The following is a 14,739-nucleotide window of genomic DNA, read 5'->3' as shown; positions in this document are numbered from 1 at the left end:
AGGACAGAATCTGGACGTAAAGTTCCAACACAAGTCATCACATATTTAATATCCCACTATCAGTCGTCTACTATTGTATGACCTATTTGTGGACGAGATATAAGTGAAACCCTACAGTACCAATTTTTAAATTCATCTATGTAAAATGTAATGAGAATTAACATTTCAAGTCTTGTTTTATTTAATGAACATTCACTGGTATGGATAAGAAACATTTTTTCACTCCTAAACACTTTCTTCATAAGATTTTATATTAAGAATTAAAAACTTCATAATTTATAGTTTGATAATATTTAGCCTATTAATTTTCTAAAGGTTATTAAATCTTATCGTTTGAGTCAGCAACCATTTATTGTAAAAATAAGTTTATTGATAATGTTAGATAATTTACTCCCGATATTTGATATTACAAACTTTAGGGTCTTTGAGATACACAGGATCCTTGTATGTAACTGGCATAAAACCTGTAAAGAGATAATTAAGGTTCTTAACAAAAGATAATGAGCAAAATTCTGATTAGCCCAAATTAGTTTTCAAATGCTCTTACCCATTATTTGAGCTCTCTTAATCGCTTTTGTGATTTCTTTTTGTTTCTTTCCACAAAGACCTATAAAAGAAAAGGCTTTCTTATTCATAAAAAGTGTCAATATTCAAAATGTGTAACAATTGTCTAAGTCAAGAACAGATGGCAAACCTGTAAAGAGCCAGACAGTAAATATCTTAAGCTTTGCAGGCCATACAGTCCCTGTTAAAATTTCTCACCTCTACTGTTTCAGCTCACAAAGCAACCGGCTATAGACACTACATAAACTAAGCTATTTGTAAAAGTAAGTGGCAGATCCCATTTGGCCTATGGAAAATAGGCCTCTGTTTAAATAATAGTCTAGATATGACTATAGTATACTCCAAATATATCAACAGTTTTTTTAAGGTTTCTATGTGCAGCTTATAGTTGCTTACCTCTAAGCATAAGACATGCAAAATACCTCTTTTGGCCTAAGATCCTTTCTTAAATACTAAGATTTCTAACAGTGATTTATAGCACAATTTGAAAATTTGCCAGTTTTATTAAATAAATTTACATAATTCTTATCTATGTTTAGAGAACACAATACCTGTTAGGTGCCTTCCATAAATGCATCCAGTAAATGGAGAAATAAACTGGGACAAAAGCTGTTTTTAGTTTTATTTAGAGAAGAAAAAAAATTTATATTAATACATTTGTTATTGTCTTGACTGGGTAAATTTCAAAAAAGCATACTTTATATGTCACCTTCAAATTATGTAAAGGTATTTTAATAAATTTCAGACAAACTTCATATAATGTGAATAAAAATACTGAACTATAGGATATCTTTTTTAAATAACTTATTAGAGTTAACATCTCTTACCCAGAGTGTTCAAAAAGTCTATACAACGGATTATTGAGCATATTCTTTCAGTGCTAAAGCTGTTTTCTTGACTTTCAGAGATATTTTTCCAAAATACTGCTGCACACAAGGTACTACACATTTCATCTCTGATGATAGACTATCACATAATACAGGCTACACTGAGGTCTTCCAAGAGGTACAGGCACATCGGGCCACTTGCTGTACTTTATGCTTCATTAATTTAAATTCCTTAGTGCTTTCCAGGTGCCAGGCAGTGTTCTTGGTGCTATGCATAATCCTAATATGTTGCATTTTAAAATTTCTTGACTTTTCTCCCTCTATGGCAACTATCACTTTATACTATTGTCAAAATACCTAATTTCAACATCATTCTCTACCTCAGACTTGCCACTTAATTTGCTGAGTGCTGGACAAGAGATAAAATTATATTTGAAGCAGTGATATTGGTGAAGTACAGAGATCAACTTCACCAGAGAGCTTTTTCCAAATTACTGCCATAGTGAGCTACTGTTAAGACACTAGGCAGAGAAAAAAGAGGAAGAAATGCTGAGCTGAAATAGTAAACAAGGGAGAGCCAAAAGGCTATTAGAATAGAGATGCCTTATACATAGAAGCATAACCACATTTCAAATTATGAAGTTGCTAAAATAGTTGCCCCTACACAAAACCTGTTATAAAATTGACTTGATTCTCTTTAATTAGGACTAGTAACGAAGCAAAATCCTAAAATCAAGTATCATAGTGAAGTAAAACCAGATCTCACCTGCACATTCTTATAATCTACACGTTTTCCACATAAGATGCATTTTTTAAGAGGTTCCTTATAAGGATTTTCCATTGGAATGGGCTAGTATAAAGCAAAAAAAAAAAAAAGTTTAATGTGTTAATTTTGAATTAAAATTGAAATCCTAAGGTTACCACATTTAAATCTATCCAAAGGATTAATTGTACCTTTTTTTTTTTAAAGATATTTTTTATTGGGGAATTGGGGGATGGGAACAGTGCTGGGAATTGGAGTAAGGGGAATGGACAAGTTGCTGTCCTTTTGTTCTTCAGTCTAGTTGTGGAGGACGCTGCTTCACTGGGCCAGGTTGGCACCATCATTGCGTTCTTCCCGGGAGGGGCAGATCAGTCGCCGGCTTCTGGACGGCCGCTCACGGCAGCTGCTGGCCGCTCACACTGGCTGCTGGCTACACACAGTAGCCCATGGCAACCTGCTGCAGCCTACGCCATCGCCGGCGACTCACAGCAGTCCAGCTCCAGGTTGAGCTGTTGTTCAGCATCTTAGCTGTAGAGGGCAGTGTCACTGGCCCTCATATGTAGGATCCGAAATGGGGCCCTGTGGCATCGCAAGCCAGCTCTTAACCAATGCGCCACTCGGCCAGCACTAATTGTACCTTTCTTCACTGAAAAATAAATACACCAGCTTGGCTTGTAAAGGAAAAATTAAGTACTTCTAAAAAGGATTCACCATTATAAAAATTGCAGTGTGCCTGTCAATATTTTGCACTTCTTTATTTTGTTTTAGTTTGACTAGGGAGGAGTTAAGTCATGGAGGATTCTGGGATAAAATACAATATTCGGAGAAAAAATGGTTTATGGGAGAAAAAAAATTCAAATCTGCAATAAGTGATTCTCTCCTCAAATGTTTTGCGCAGATTGTAGGTGACTAAAAATTCTTAGATTTAAAATACGAAAACCTTACAGCACAACAGATATATGTAATGCTTAAATTCGTATAATCCCTAAATCCACCCCCACATTTCTCTATCAGATGTTTTATCACTATTTTTGTTAATAAAAAGACAATGCCCAATGGCTTACTATAAATATACGGTCCTTTGACTATAATTTCATGGCTCCCTGACTGCTTTATAAGTATGTGTCAGCATTTTTTTTTCTGTCTTTACTACTGCCTTAATGCTTCTGTCACAATGCCTCCCTCCTACAATCAGTATAAGCATTTCCAGTCTAGAGATTCTTAATGCAGAAATGACTTTGAAGTCCTTGAACCCTTATAGTTTTATGTAAAGTTTCAAATGAGTGGAACTGTGCCTTTCTCTGAGAGAGCCCATAGTTTTCATTAGAGTCTCAGTGGGGTTTATGACCTAAAAAGGCACATAGTTCCTTTACTCTCTTGAACTATGGTGTGAATTAGATGACCAAGACAAATGCTCAGAAGGACTAGTGGAGTTCTTTTGGTTTCTTTTTCCAACTCCTCAAAGTTTCTTTATCCAATTTACATTCAGCTCACATATAATGACTATATTTCTTCCCTATACGTTACTAAGTGCTTTGTATGGTCTGATTGGTGTCCAATTATCTTTGCAGTGTAGTAAGGAAACCTATACTGCCCAAGTTCAATGCCAGTTACTTAAAACCCATAAAAATACATCTACAGGTGAGAAGAAACTATATTTAATATCCTGGTATAAAACTTTCATTTTAATCCCTCATTAGTCCCCAACCCCATACCAAAAAGTGATGAATAGGACAAATAATTGAATTTGAAATGAGGAAGAGAGCCAACCTGTAGGTAAGCTTTGTTGGATTATCTGCACTTATTCCATCCACCATAATTACCTTTTTTAATTCCCAAAGCACATATCCTTAAATTTAAGATCTAGGAAGAAAAATACGGTATTATAGAAGCCATGCTTCTTGCTAGGAATCTAGGAATTCTACTTCAAAACTCAAGTGACTACTTATCAATGAATTATAATTTTCAGACTGATTAATGATTATTGATTGTTCTGTCCTCTAGCTGAACTCTATTCAAATAGGTAAAATATAAGAATTTGGTCATTTTTGCACATGCCTTATAAAAAAGGAAGAAAAAAAAATTCTTACCAGGTCCTCATTGCTGGTTACCTGTTTATACTGTGAACAACTTCTCCACAGCACTGCAATTAAACAGAAACAGCAACAAACCAATTCTTTTTGTTTGGTAAGTAACTGAAGAAATTGTGTTGATGGAGACAAGATTAATCAAGGGGCACAATATAAAAGCCATTTTATACTATACTCACACTGGCTGGATAAAACCCTTTTGATTTGAGACAGAATAAGACTTAACATAGATGTGCTTTCCAGGGCTTTGGGAAAAAGACATATCCACTCTTTCTTCACCCATACAACCTTTCACCTCCTCTTTTCCGAAATTTATTTTCCCTTCACTCCATGGTTAGAGACATTTTTAATGCAAATACTTAGGGGAGAAGCAACAAAAAAGGCATTCATTGTACCAAAGGGAAAATGAGTAACAGAACCCCTACATAGAGTTGTTATCGATAGAGAAGCACACAGAAGATAAAGATGCAGAAATGATAAATTCGAGGGCCTATGTCACAATTTCGCCCCGATTTGGGACCTCAGACATCTGGAATTCGCCGCTGGATAACTGCAAATGTCCCTTCCTTACCTACTTTACCCGGAGATGTTAGGCAAGTAAGTCCCTGCCTCTTTTTGATAATCACCCCATTACTCTCCTCATATATTGAAAAAGAAAATGTACTGGAAAACATCTCGCATACCCTTCAGCCTTAAAATAGCAGTCATGGGCCATTACAGATTCCCATCAAGCAGAAACTTAAATCGCCTGGAAACCGGTGTCGTTTAGCTAACAGCGGCGACTCCACCGACCTAATTATGGCTAAGGCAACGGCTGCAATGCTAAAACGGAGCATAAGATAAGGAGACTTTACCAGCGCGATTTCCAGGATTTGGGAGGCAGACAGTGGCCGTTACGAAGTGGGTCAACTTTTTCCTCCCTAGACCACCGCCAAAGGCAACCACAGCAGCCATGGTTCCTCGCTCCTCTTCCTTCCCTTTTCCTAAATCGTCCTGTCAAGTCCCTTCCGGTGCCCCTCCCCTGCCAACCCGAGCACTCCAGTCAAAGGTTCCGCTAGCAAACGCGGGGTACTCGGGATGGAGGCCGTCGGAGGGTTTTCAGTGTGGCTGCGCAGCACCTTCACGTTCTCACCCCCACCGCGCCGCAAGCCCGCGTGTGATTGGATGAGAAGAAGGCGCCTGTGTCTCCGCTTCCGGCCCGAGAGCAATTAATTTGTGGGCTTTCCCAAAGACGGATGGAGAGCCCAGCGGCTTACTCCCCTTCGGCAGCCGGCGCTGTGTCCTCCACTCACCCCTCCCCTGGGGTTTGGCGGCTGGATCACGGGGGACGACTTTCGGACCCCTGCCATGGATGAAGGTGGTTCCCGCATCCGCCGGCGAGTGTGTGTCCCCAAAAGGAACCGTCCTAGCCTAGGGATCATTTTTGCCGCCCCCACCGCGGCCGAGCTCTTGCCGGGCGATGAGGAAGAGGAGGAGGAGGAGATGGTGGCTCGGAGCCCGCGGCGGAAAACTGTGGGCATGCAACCGGTCGAGGTACAGCCCCATCAGTTCTCCAGTTCCCCCGAGTTCCCCTTTCCATTTCCCACCTTTGGGGTGATGCTACAAACCCAGGCCTCCTACTGCGCGTACCCCCTGAAAGAGTGGGAGACCGAACTATAGAAGGCATGGAACTTGAAACTACAAAATTTTGGCCTTTCCCTTCTCAGGTGCAAACAGTTTACCAATTATCTGCTAGTCCTCATGTGCTTACCATGGCTTTATTACCACTGTGAGTTCCCACTTGAGAGGTATTGTTTTTTACATAGGTATAAAACGTAGACTCCGAGACATAAAAGTTATACATGCAGCAAGGAAGTGGCATGACAGGCGTAAAAGTTAGAGTTCGAAGTTATTGCTGCTTCTGCTCTACTAGTAAAATCTACCATTTATTGCACACTCATTATGGGCTGGGTACTTGAAGCTATTTATATTATCTAGATCAACGGGTTCTCAACCTGTGGGTCGCCTAAGACCATCGCAAAACAAAAAGATACTTACATTACGATTCATAACAGTAGCAAAATTACAGTTACAGAGTAGCAACGAAAATAATTTTATGGTTGAGGGTCACCAAAACATGAGGAACTGTATTAAGGGGTTGCGGCATTAGGAAGGTTGAGAACCGCTGATCTAGATTTTACAATAGAAATCAGTAAGTTAAGAAATTACACTTCTCACTTCAAATCTTGTATTTTTTAATCACTGCACTATATTGCTATCTCCAAATTTACATGTCTTCTGTTTAGCTGACCACCCCACGTCAGTGTGCAGACTCTCAATCCCAAATTCCTAGGGACAGAATCTCCTTGGAGTGCTCAGTAGTAGAAGCTTGGTTTTGTCACCACTCTTTGTAGGCTGGAGTCTGGGAGGGGAAGGATAGTGCAGTTATCAGAACTTCTAGTGAGATGACGTCCCAATAGATGTCTTATCAATCTTGCTACCGCTTTTAGGGTTTAGCACTAGTTTAAGAATTAGTATCCCAGCACCACCATACACCATGAGTGCAGTTTTAGGCAAGTCACAGTATTACCCTCTCCGAGCCTCCATTTCTTCATCTGTAAAATAGGGATAATAGTATCTGTTTCTTAGAGTGATTTACATTTAGGTTTATAATCCATATGTGGCCATTTAATTATATACCTGGTATAGTTCTAGGCTGAAACTTTTATCTTAATGAAGCTATAATTGACCATAAATATTTTTGTTTTCTTCCCAGAATAATGACAGTGAAGAGGACATGTTTGGTGACTATGATAGCTTTGCTGAAAACTCTTTTTTAGCTCAAGTTGATGACCTGGAACAAAAATATATGCAACTTCCTGAAAACAGGAAACATGGTACAGACTTTGCCACTGAAAATCTTTGTTCAGAAAGCATCAAACATAACAAACTCAGCATTCCTACAGTGGGCAGCTGTACTGAATCAAAAACGGATGCGCCCACAAAGAACCAGAGCGGGCATGAAGATGTCTCTTCCAAACCTGGAGCTGATCTTTTGTATGAATTGCCTTCTTCACAGGTTTTATACTTTGAAAATTTGCAGAACTCTTCAGATAATTTGGGGGATCAGTCTACTAAAGAGAGGGATTGGAACTCATTCTCTCACAAGACTGTGAATGAGGAATTGCCCCATCATAGCATAGAGCAACCCCAGCAAATTGATCAGTCCTCTTCTCAAGCCAGAGCTAGTTCAGATGTGAATAGGAGAAAAAGTCTTAAAGATCATCTAAAAAGCACCATGACTGGAAATGCCAAGGCTCAAACACCAATATTTGCTAGGACTAAACAGCTCAAAGAGACTCTCCTATCTGAAGAAATTCATGTTGCTAAGAAAACAATTGAGTCATCGTCAGATGACCTTGGTCCTTTTTATTCATTACCCAGCAAAGTGAAAGACCTTTATGTTCAGTTCAAGGGAATTGAAAAATTATATGGTAATGCTTTTTGCTGGAATTTTAAAAACATTTACCATCATTAACATAGTATTAGTGAAAATCAACAGAAAGCAGATACTTCCATGGTCATGTATCTCATCTTAAAAACAATTCAAAGTGTCAGTCCTCTCAGCCTGTCCCTATCCTGCTACTACTGAACCTCTTCCCTGTCCTTCATGGTCACACTTCTCAAACCTGTTATCCTTGCTATCTCCCTTTTCTCACTCAAATAATCCCCATCCTACTCCAATGCTGGGTTCTGTGCTCTCAGTTGAGATAAAATGACTCGAGTGTCTAAACCCAATGATACTTTTAATTCTTACCTTACTTGACTTCTCAGTAACTTGTTTTTTCTTGATATTTCCACTCCTGTTTTTTTCTCTGTTGTTGAGCGGCTCCTCAGTTTTCTGGGTGTTTCTTTGGCTGGCTCTGTCTTCTCTACCAAAACTTAGTTGTTGAAATTCCTTTGACTACGAGATGTCTCGAGTGAAATAAGTCATATTACTAATACCATTGATTAAAACTAAACGTCTTTAAAGATAGCTGAAGTTAAGATTTAAGTACAAAGAATATTATTAACAATGTATCATGTAATGTTTTTCAAAAATCCTGGGTTCTTGCATATATTTCAAATATGTGTCATTTTGGACAAAGAAGTTGCTGCCATCCCTATCAACCAATCACTTCATAAATTCTTAAACTCTTGTTAGTATCTTATGAACCATGTGAAAACATGGGCTCTCATCTCAGGAAGGCGACAATCAGGTTGGAGAAGTAGGACTACAGGAAACAAAGTCTAATATACTCATAAGACTATAGGAGTCTAATTCTAAATTGTGAGATTTATAGTTTAAGAACGAATGAATGCTGTGCATTGCTCTTGAAGTAGATGTTAACTTTCTGCCTTTTGCTTTTCTCCCAGCACATTGCTCTTTGTTTAATCTGCATCTCCTACCAGAATGAGTACCCTAAGGGCAGGGCTCTGTCTAACTCATCTTTTTATATGTAACTAGCTGTGTGCCTGGTACACTCTGGTAGGTTCTCAACTACTGGAGGTTGTCAGCCTAGTTATGAATTCTGGTCCTGTCACTTAAACACAAGTTTAGCCCTCTGAGCCTTACTTAGTTCCTGATCTATTAAAAAGGGATGATGATGATAACATTAATATAACAGTTGTCTTGCAAGTTATATTCTGTGTCAAGGACATGCCAAATTAGATTTCAGTGGTGACTGCTAGTAATTTTATTAGTAGCTTTGAAGTATGAACTTTGGTAAATAACTTTTTAAATCTCGACTTGTAAATCTGGCTTAATGACATGATGTGTGCTACTTTTTCATTGAGCTAAAGCAGCGGTTCTCAAAGTAAAGTTCCTGGACTTTGAAGGATTTTTTCCTTAGAAAACTTTCTTGAGATTGAGATTGGAGAAGGGGAAAATAATGTTGTGGTGGTTTTTTTTTAATTCTACAGAATGGCAACATACTTGCTTAACATTGAATTCTGTGCAAGAAAGAAAAAATTTAATATATTCCTTGCCAACTAGTGGTGGAAAAACCCTCGTCGCTGAGATTTTAATGCTACAAGAACTGCTTTGCCGGCACAAAGATGTTTTAATGATCCTTCCGTATGTGGCAATTGTCCAAGAAAAGGTGTGATTCTTTTTTTATTTAATAAATGGTATTTGCTAATGTTATTTTGACGTTAAGATATAAAAAGTAGCATACGTATAACTTTTTATTGACTGAAAAGATGTACCTCTATTAACAATTCAGAATTAATATTTTTAGAATATACAAAAGCAATATGGAGGTACGTAACTGAAAATCTCTTCTGATACTGATTACCTATTGCAGAAAAAGTGGGGTTTTTTCTAAACTGGTAGATTAAACTCCATTATAAATGTTCTATTTATATTTAGTTTGGAGTCAATTATTTCATCAAAATAAATGAGGTGCCCTGATTTTTTTACATCAGAGGAGACTTGAAATTTACTTTCTCATATGTAGTTTAGAAATAGTGTTCCTTTTTCAAAGATCAACACATTAATTCTGACATTTCTTAGATATATATGTCTTATCTGTGATCTTGTTCCCATTGATTGGTATTAAACACAGTTTTAGGTTTTTGAAATCCCTGTGTACACTTAATATTTAGAGTTCTTATTTATTTGGCTTTTTTTGTTTGTTCGTTTTGACTAATATTCTAGATTTCAGGTTTGTCAAGTTTTGGTATAGAACTGGGCTTCTTTGTTGAAGAATATGCTGGAAGCAAAGGCAAATTTCCTCCAATTAAAAGAAGGAAAAAGAAATCACTATATATTGCCACTATTGAAAAAGGACATGGCCTGGTCAACTCATTGATTGAAACTGGAAGGATTAGCAGTCTTGGTCTGGTTGTTGTGGATGAGGTGGGTTGCTACTTTTATAACTTATCGTTTTTATTATACTAACATTATGTGGATCTGCTTAGTACCTCTGTGAGAATAATATATTTTAATACATAAACAGTACAGATGAAAACATTTCATGCTTGGTAATCTTAAATTCAGTTTTGTGTCAAGTTTTCTTGAATAGTAAATATATGTGTGTGTATATTCAATTTTATAACAGTACTTATGAATTTCAGATGTGTCAAGATGTTACTCAGAAACCTCATTAACTTAAAATACAAGTGAAATATGCATCTATATTCTAGTTGCTATATCCAAAATACTTAAGAGTTGTAAAGATTACTTCATTTCATAAAAATATATGCATGTCTTATATAGGCAATGTGTGCAAATTTACTTTTTTCCTTTTTTTTTTCATCTCAAGTTGCACATGATTGGTGAAGGAAGCCGTGGAGCTGTACTGGAAATGACCCTAGCAAAAATCCTCTACACTAGTAGTAAGTATTTTTTTAACTGTGGTCACTAATTGATTTATAATCGAGAGACCTATAAAAGACTTAATTCTATCACTAGCTAGATTTTGTAAACTAGAGTAAGATACTTTACAAAAATCTAAGGCAGCAAGCTTAACTAGAGTAAGATACTTAAGCTCTCTGCCTTAGATTTTTTTATTTCTAAGGTAAGCTTGTAAATTTTTGTTGGAAGAATGAATGAATGAGGATAATTGTGAAAATAAATGCAATTAACATTCGAGGACGTCTCTATTATTATCCTTCACTTACTAGCTGTATGTGCTTAGGCAGGTGACTCAACCTCTCTGTTTCCTCATCTGTAAAATGGGGATAATAATGGTCTTAACTTGATGGGGTTGTTGTGAGGATTATATGAGTTAACTCATGAGAAGCATTCGGCAGTGCCTGGCACGTTGCACTCAATAAGAGTTTGCTGCTACCAGGTCCACCATCAATATCATCATCATCATCATCATCATACCAATAATGCAGTATATTCAAGTAGTCACTTTAAGGAACTATTTTTTGACATCATATATTCTTTAAATGTACATGAAATACTCTAAATATTTTCTCCACTATTTAATGATAAGCTATTGCAATAACTTATCTTTTATATGCAAAAATTATTATAAAGATCAGATCTTAAGAATTATTTAAAAGTTTTTAATAGCAAGATTACTTAGACATATTTTAGCACTTTATAATCATTCACTCAAAAAATATTGAGCGTGTGCCAGGCACTACTTTAAGTGCTATGGATATAGCAGTGAATAAAACAATGTCCCTGCCTTCATCAAACACATTTTACTGAAAGTAAACGGACAGACATATGATGTGTCAGATGGTGACAGGTTCTTTGGAAAAATACAAAACAGGGAAAAAAAGGAGAATGATCACCTGCTTGTCACATCCTGTGTATGCTGACTGTTCTTGTCTCTGCTTTTCTTCAGCATTTGACTGTTTATCATTCTTTTTCCCTTTGGGTGCTGCAACATCATTCTATCTTGGTTTCCCTGTTATCTCTGTGTAAAAGGGATCATGTGTTAGCCTGGAAAAATAGCATAACATAACGGCTGACGATAGACTCTGGAACTAGATTCAAATCCTGGCTCACTTTTAACTATGTACGTGACCTTGGGCAAATTACAGTAACTGCCTTCCTTTCCTTATGCCTCAAAAATGGATGATAGTAATAGAACCTTCCTTACTGAATTGCTGTGAGGATGGCATGAGCTAATCTTTCTCAGGCATCTAGCATAGTACCTGCACACAATGGACATGTGTTTGCTATTGCTGTATACTTATTTGTCTTTATCACCAATGCCTTACACTTAATAGATATTTAAATGAAATTAATCTCTTTACTTTTTTTCCTTCTTTTCTCCTTTGTGACACCTCGTTCTAAGCATGTTCATTATGTGTATTGTTGCTACGATAGATTCATTTTAGGCTCTTCCCAGGTGTCCTACTCTTACAGTTTCTGCTAACTCTCACCCATGCTCATGACTTCAAGTGCTTCCTGTGTGCTGATGGCTCCCGATCTCTATTCCCAGCTAGTTCTCTTCTGAGTAATATCATCTGCCAGCTGGACACTCCTACTTGAATATCCTGTGAACAGCTCAGATTCACCATGTCTAAGTCTAACTCATTTCCTTCAAACCCATTCTTCAGCCTGCGTTTCCTGTCACCATTTGCCAGCCAGCCGAGCCAGAATCTTACAGTCTTCACTCTTGCACATTCTGTCAGCAACCAAATCCTATCTGGTAAATACCTCATAGATACACTTTTATTTAAATTCTCCCCCTCCTGTCCCTTTTTTTTTTCTTCCTTCCTTTCTTTCCTTCTTTCTTTCTTTCTTTCTTTTTATTTATTTATTTATTTAGTTTTCCTCCTGTCCCTTTTTAACTACTAAACCTTTAGCTCAGTACCTCATCCTTTCTTATCTACATTACCGCAGAAATCAGCACACTTTCATCTGCCTTCAGTCTTGATCGCTGCCCTTTCCCGGACCAAACCCATCTTCTCTAGAGCAGTTAGAATATTTCCCAAATGCAAATCCCATTAGTTTATTTTACTGTTTACAGTCCTTTCATAGCTTCCCTTCATTTCTGCATAAATCCCAAATTTCTAAGGACAGCCTTTCTGTTTTGGCCCCCTGCTCACCTCTTCAGCTTTATAGTCTACCCTTAGGGAGTGGGAAGAGACAACACTTATTTCTCTTTCAGATAACATCTTGAGTGATAAAATTTCAAGACAAAAGACAGCAACAATGAAGAAGCATTTGCTAAAAAGGCTTCTTTGTTTTTTGATTCAATAGCTAAGTGTGTAGAAAGTGCAGTTTTGTATTGCCTAGGAAGCCATGCAGCTTCATGAATTTTCCTCCACCTTTATTTTAAAATAAAGAAAAATTAACCTGATAGCAAGATCCCATAATGGAATTTTCATGTGGCAAGAGTTCAGGACCCATTCAGCCCTGCATCCTACGCTGTCCATCTGTATATAACTGTACCTGCGGAACCTGTTGTAACTCTCCATAATGATGGTCCAGAGAGCAGCAAGCATATTTATACTCATTATTGTTGTTTAGAAGTGTTAGTAAAGATCCTAGTTCTTGCCAAGTTTGAAATTTTATGTAATTCTAAATAGTAACTTTCAGGATATAAGAAAGTTTTCATTCTTAGATTGCTAGATTAATTCTCTGATAATATGCTTGCATTTTTCTTACCTCCACCTTCCCCCTTTTTCAAATCACTCAGGAAGAATTTAGAACACAAAAAGGTTGCTAAAATTACTATTATGATATACTAAGTAACAAATTTTTCTCAATACTTTGCATTTTTTTTAAGAAACAACTCAAATCATTGGTATGAGTGCAACATTGAGCAATGTTGAAGACCTACAAAAGTTTCTTCAAGCAGAATATTACGCCAGTCAATTCAGACCAGTATGTACCTGAGGTTTGCCCTGCATTGATTTGTTATGTATCATCTTACTTAGAAACAACAGTAGCAAATGTACCATATAAAAAAAATTCTATAGAGTGGTGAAGGGCCGTGATTCCCCTCACTGTGGCTATATGCAAATAAGAGTTTGTGTATAGAGAATGTAAGTTCTGTGGGGTCAGGGATCTTGGCTTGGGTCATAGCTGCACCCGGAGCAGTGCCTGGCCCATGGGCCTTCAATGAATGTTTTTTCAATGAAACTTTCAAGACCCATTTTGTTTTTCCACTTGTTATTCTCTAAGGTGAAATTTTCCATTCAGTCAAAATTTAGTGATTTATGTTTTGAGTTATTGGCACATTAAAAAAGTTATCTTAAAATTAAAATATTTATGCTTTAGTAGTTATAATGCTTTTTAAATATGTTTAGACTTCATGTGGATTTAAATTTAAACTCCCCAGTAATAGCATTCCCAAAATTCTCAAAAGAAAGTAAATAAATGTATCTGTCTGTAGTACTAGTGTGCATATTCTCTCTCCAAATGTGTTTGTAGAAAATAATTTTTGAGAATTGCCAAATTTTAACTTGAAAGTTGATGTTTTTACATTTCCACCAAATATGAAAATGTTTAAGACTACTTTTTTTTTTTTAAGATTTTTATTGGGGAATTGGGGGATGCGAACAGCGCTGGGGAATTGGGGGAAGGGGAACAGACAAGTTGCTGTCCTTTTGTTCTTCAATTTAGTTGTCAAGGAAGTTGCTTCACTGGCCCAAGTTGGCACCATCATTGCGCTTTTCCCTGGCGAGGCAGATAAGTCGCCGGCTTCTGGACGGCCGCTCACGGTGGCTGCTGGCTACACACGGTAGCCCATGGCAACCCACTGCAGCAGGGGCTGCAGCCCAAGCCGTCGCCGGCGACTCATGGCAGGTTTAAGGCTACTTTCTGATCTTAATTGTCAAATTAGACACTAGTCTTTCAAAAATATGAACTATATTTACAAACTTCTTTTTTGTCTATGAATACTTAAAATTAAAAAAAATATGGTGGTACTTAGAATGAAAACTGATGACTAATAAAACAGTTTTAGTTCTCAAGGAATAACACAAATAACTCAATAAAAGATAAAGATTGTAAATACTTAACAGATTTTGTACTTCTTGCAAAAAATAAGAAAATGTA

The 14,739-nt window shown here is 37.2% G+C and overlaps 2 protein-coding genes across 8 annotated transcripts in view; one reads left to right on the top strand and one right to left on the bottom strand.

Annotated features, from left to right (window-relative positions):
* Positions 1-348: 348 nt before the first annotated feature.
* Positions 349-5,299, bottom strand: MRPS18C (mitochondrial ribosomal protein S18C). Of its 2 annotated transcripts, XM_019652192.1 has the most exons (6): positions 5,099-5,299; positions 4,245-4,297; positions 2,158-2,241; positions 1,116-1,173; positions 548-607; positions 349-464 (listed from the first exon to the last, which is right to left on the bottom strand). In XM_019652192.1, exons 1-6 carry the CDS (start codon positions 5,196-5,198, stop codon positions 388-390), a joined length of 432 nt encoding a protein of 143 aa, XP_019507737.1. In that variant the 5' UTR covers positions 5,199-5,299; the 3' UTR covers positions 349-387. The 2 variants fall into 2 exon arrangements, with proteins under 2 accessions (XP_019507737.1, XP_019507738.1); XM_019652193.1 differs by lacking the exons at positions 349-464; positions 1,116-1,173 and having other exon boundaries at positions 551-607.
* A 92-nt stretch (positions 5,300-5,391) lies between these two features.
* The window catches only part of HELQ (helicase, POLQ like), a 41,309-nt gene continuing 31,961 nt past the window's right edge, over positions 5,392-14,739 (top strand). For 2 of the 6 annotated variants that reach the window (XM_019652183.1, XM_019652182.1), the window contains exons 1-6: positions 5,392-5,777; positions 7,000-7,717; positions 9,186-9,364; positions 9,922-10,122; positions 10,529-10,601; positions 13,466-13,563. In XM_019652183.1, the coding sequence (XP_019507728.1) occupies positions 5,592-5,777; positions 7,000-7,717; positions 9,186-9,364; positions 9,922-10,122; positions 10,529-10,601; positions 13,466-13,563 (1,455 nt within the window). In that variant the 5' untranslated portion in view covers positions 5,392-5,591. Of the gene's footprint in view, positions 5,778-6,999; positions 7,718-9,185; positions 9,365-9,921; positions 10,123-10,528; positions 10,602-12,290; positions 12,415-13,465; positions 13,577-14,739 lie in introns of those variants that run through there. The other 4 variants (XM_019652186.1, XM_019652187.1, XM_019652188.1 and 1 more) reach the window with 4 other exon arrangements.

This window comes from Hipposideros armiger, unplaced genomic scaffold (genome assembly GCF_001890085.2).
Source record: "Hipposideros armiger isolate ML-2016 unplaced genomic scaffold, ASM189008v1 scaffold_175, whole genome shotgun sequence".
Classification (NCBI taxonomy): Eukaryota; Metazoa; Chordata; class Mammalia; order Chiroptera; family Hipposideridae; genus Hipposideros; species Hipposideros armiger.
This window is presented reverse-complemented; position numbering and strand designations above follow the sequence as displayed.

What these genes read in the sequence shown, in the direction of transcription:
- MRPS18C (XM_019652192.1), bottom strand. Translation starts at nt 5,198, where the DNA reads ATGGCTGCTGTGGTTGCCTTTGGCGGTGGTCTAGGGAGGAAAAAGTTG. An exon ending in AAATCCTGGAAATCGCGCTG is followed by an intron (nt 4,298 to 5,098) that starts GTAAAGTCTCCT and finishes GTTTAATTGCAG; the next exon opens with TGCTGTGGAGAAGTTGTTCA. An exon ending in TAAGAGAGCTCAAATAATGG is followed by an intron (nt 465 to 547) that starts GTAAGAGCATTT and finishes ATCTCTTTACAG; the next exon opens with GTTTTATGCCAGTTACATAC.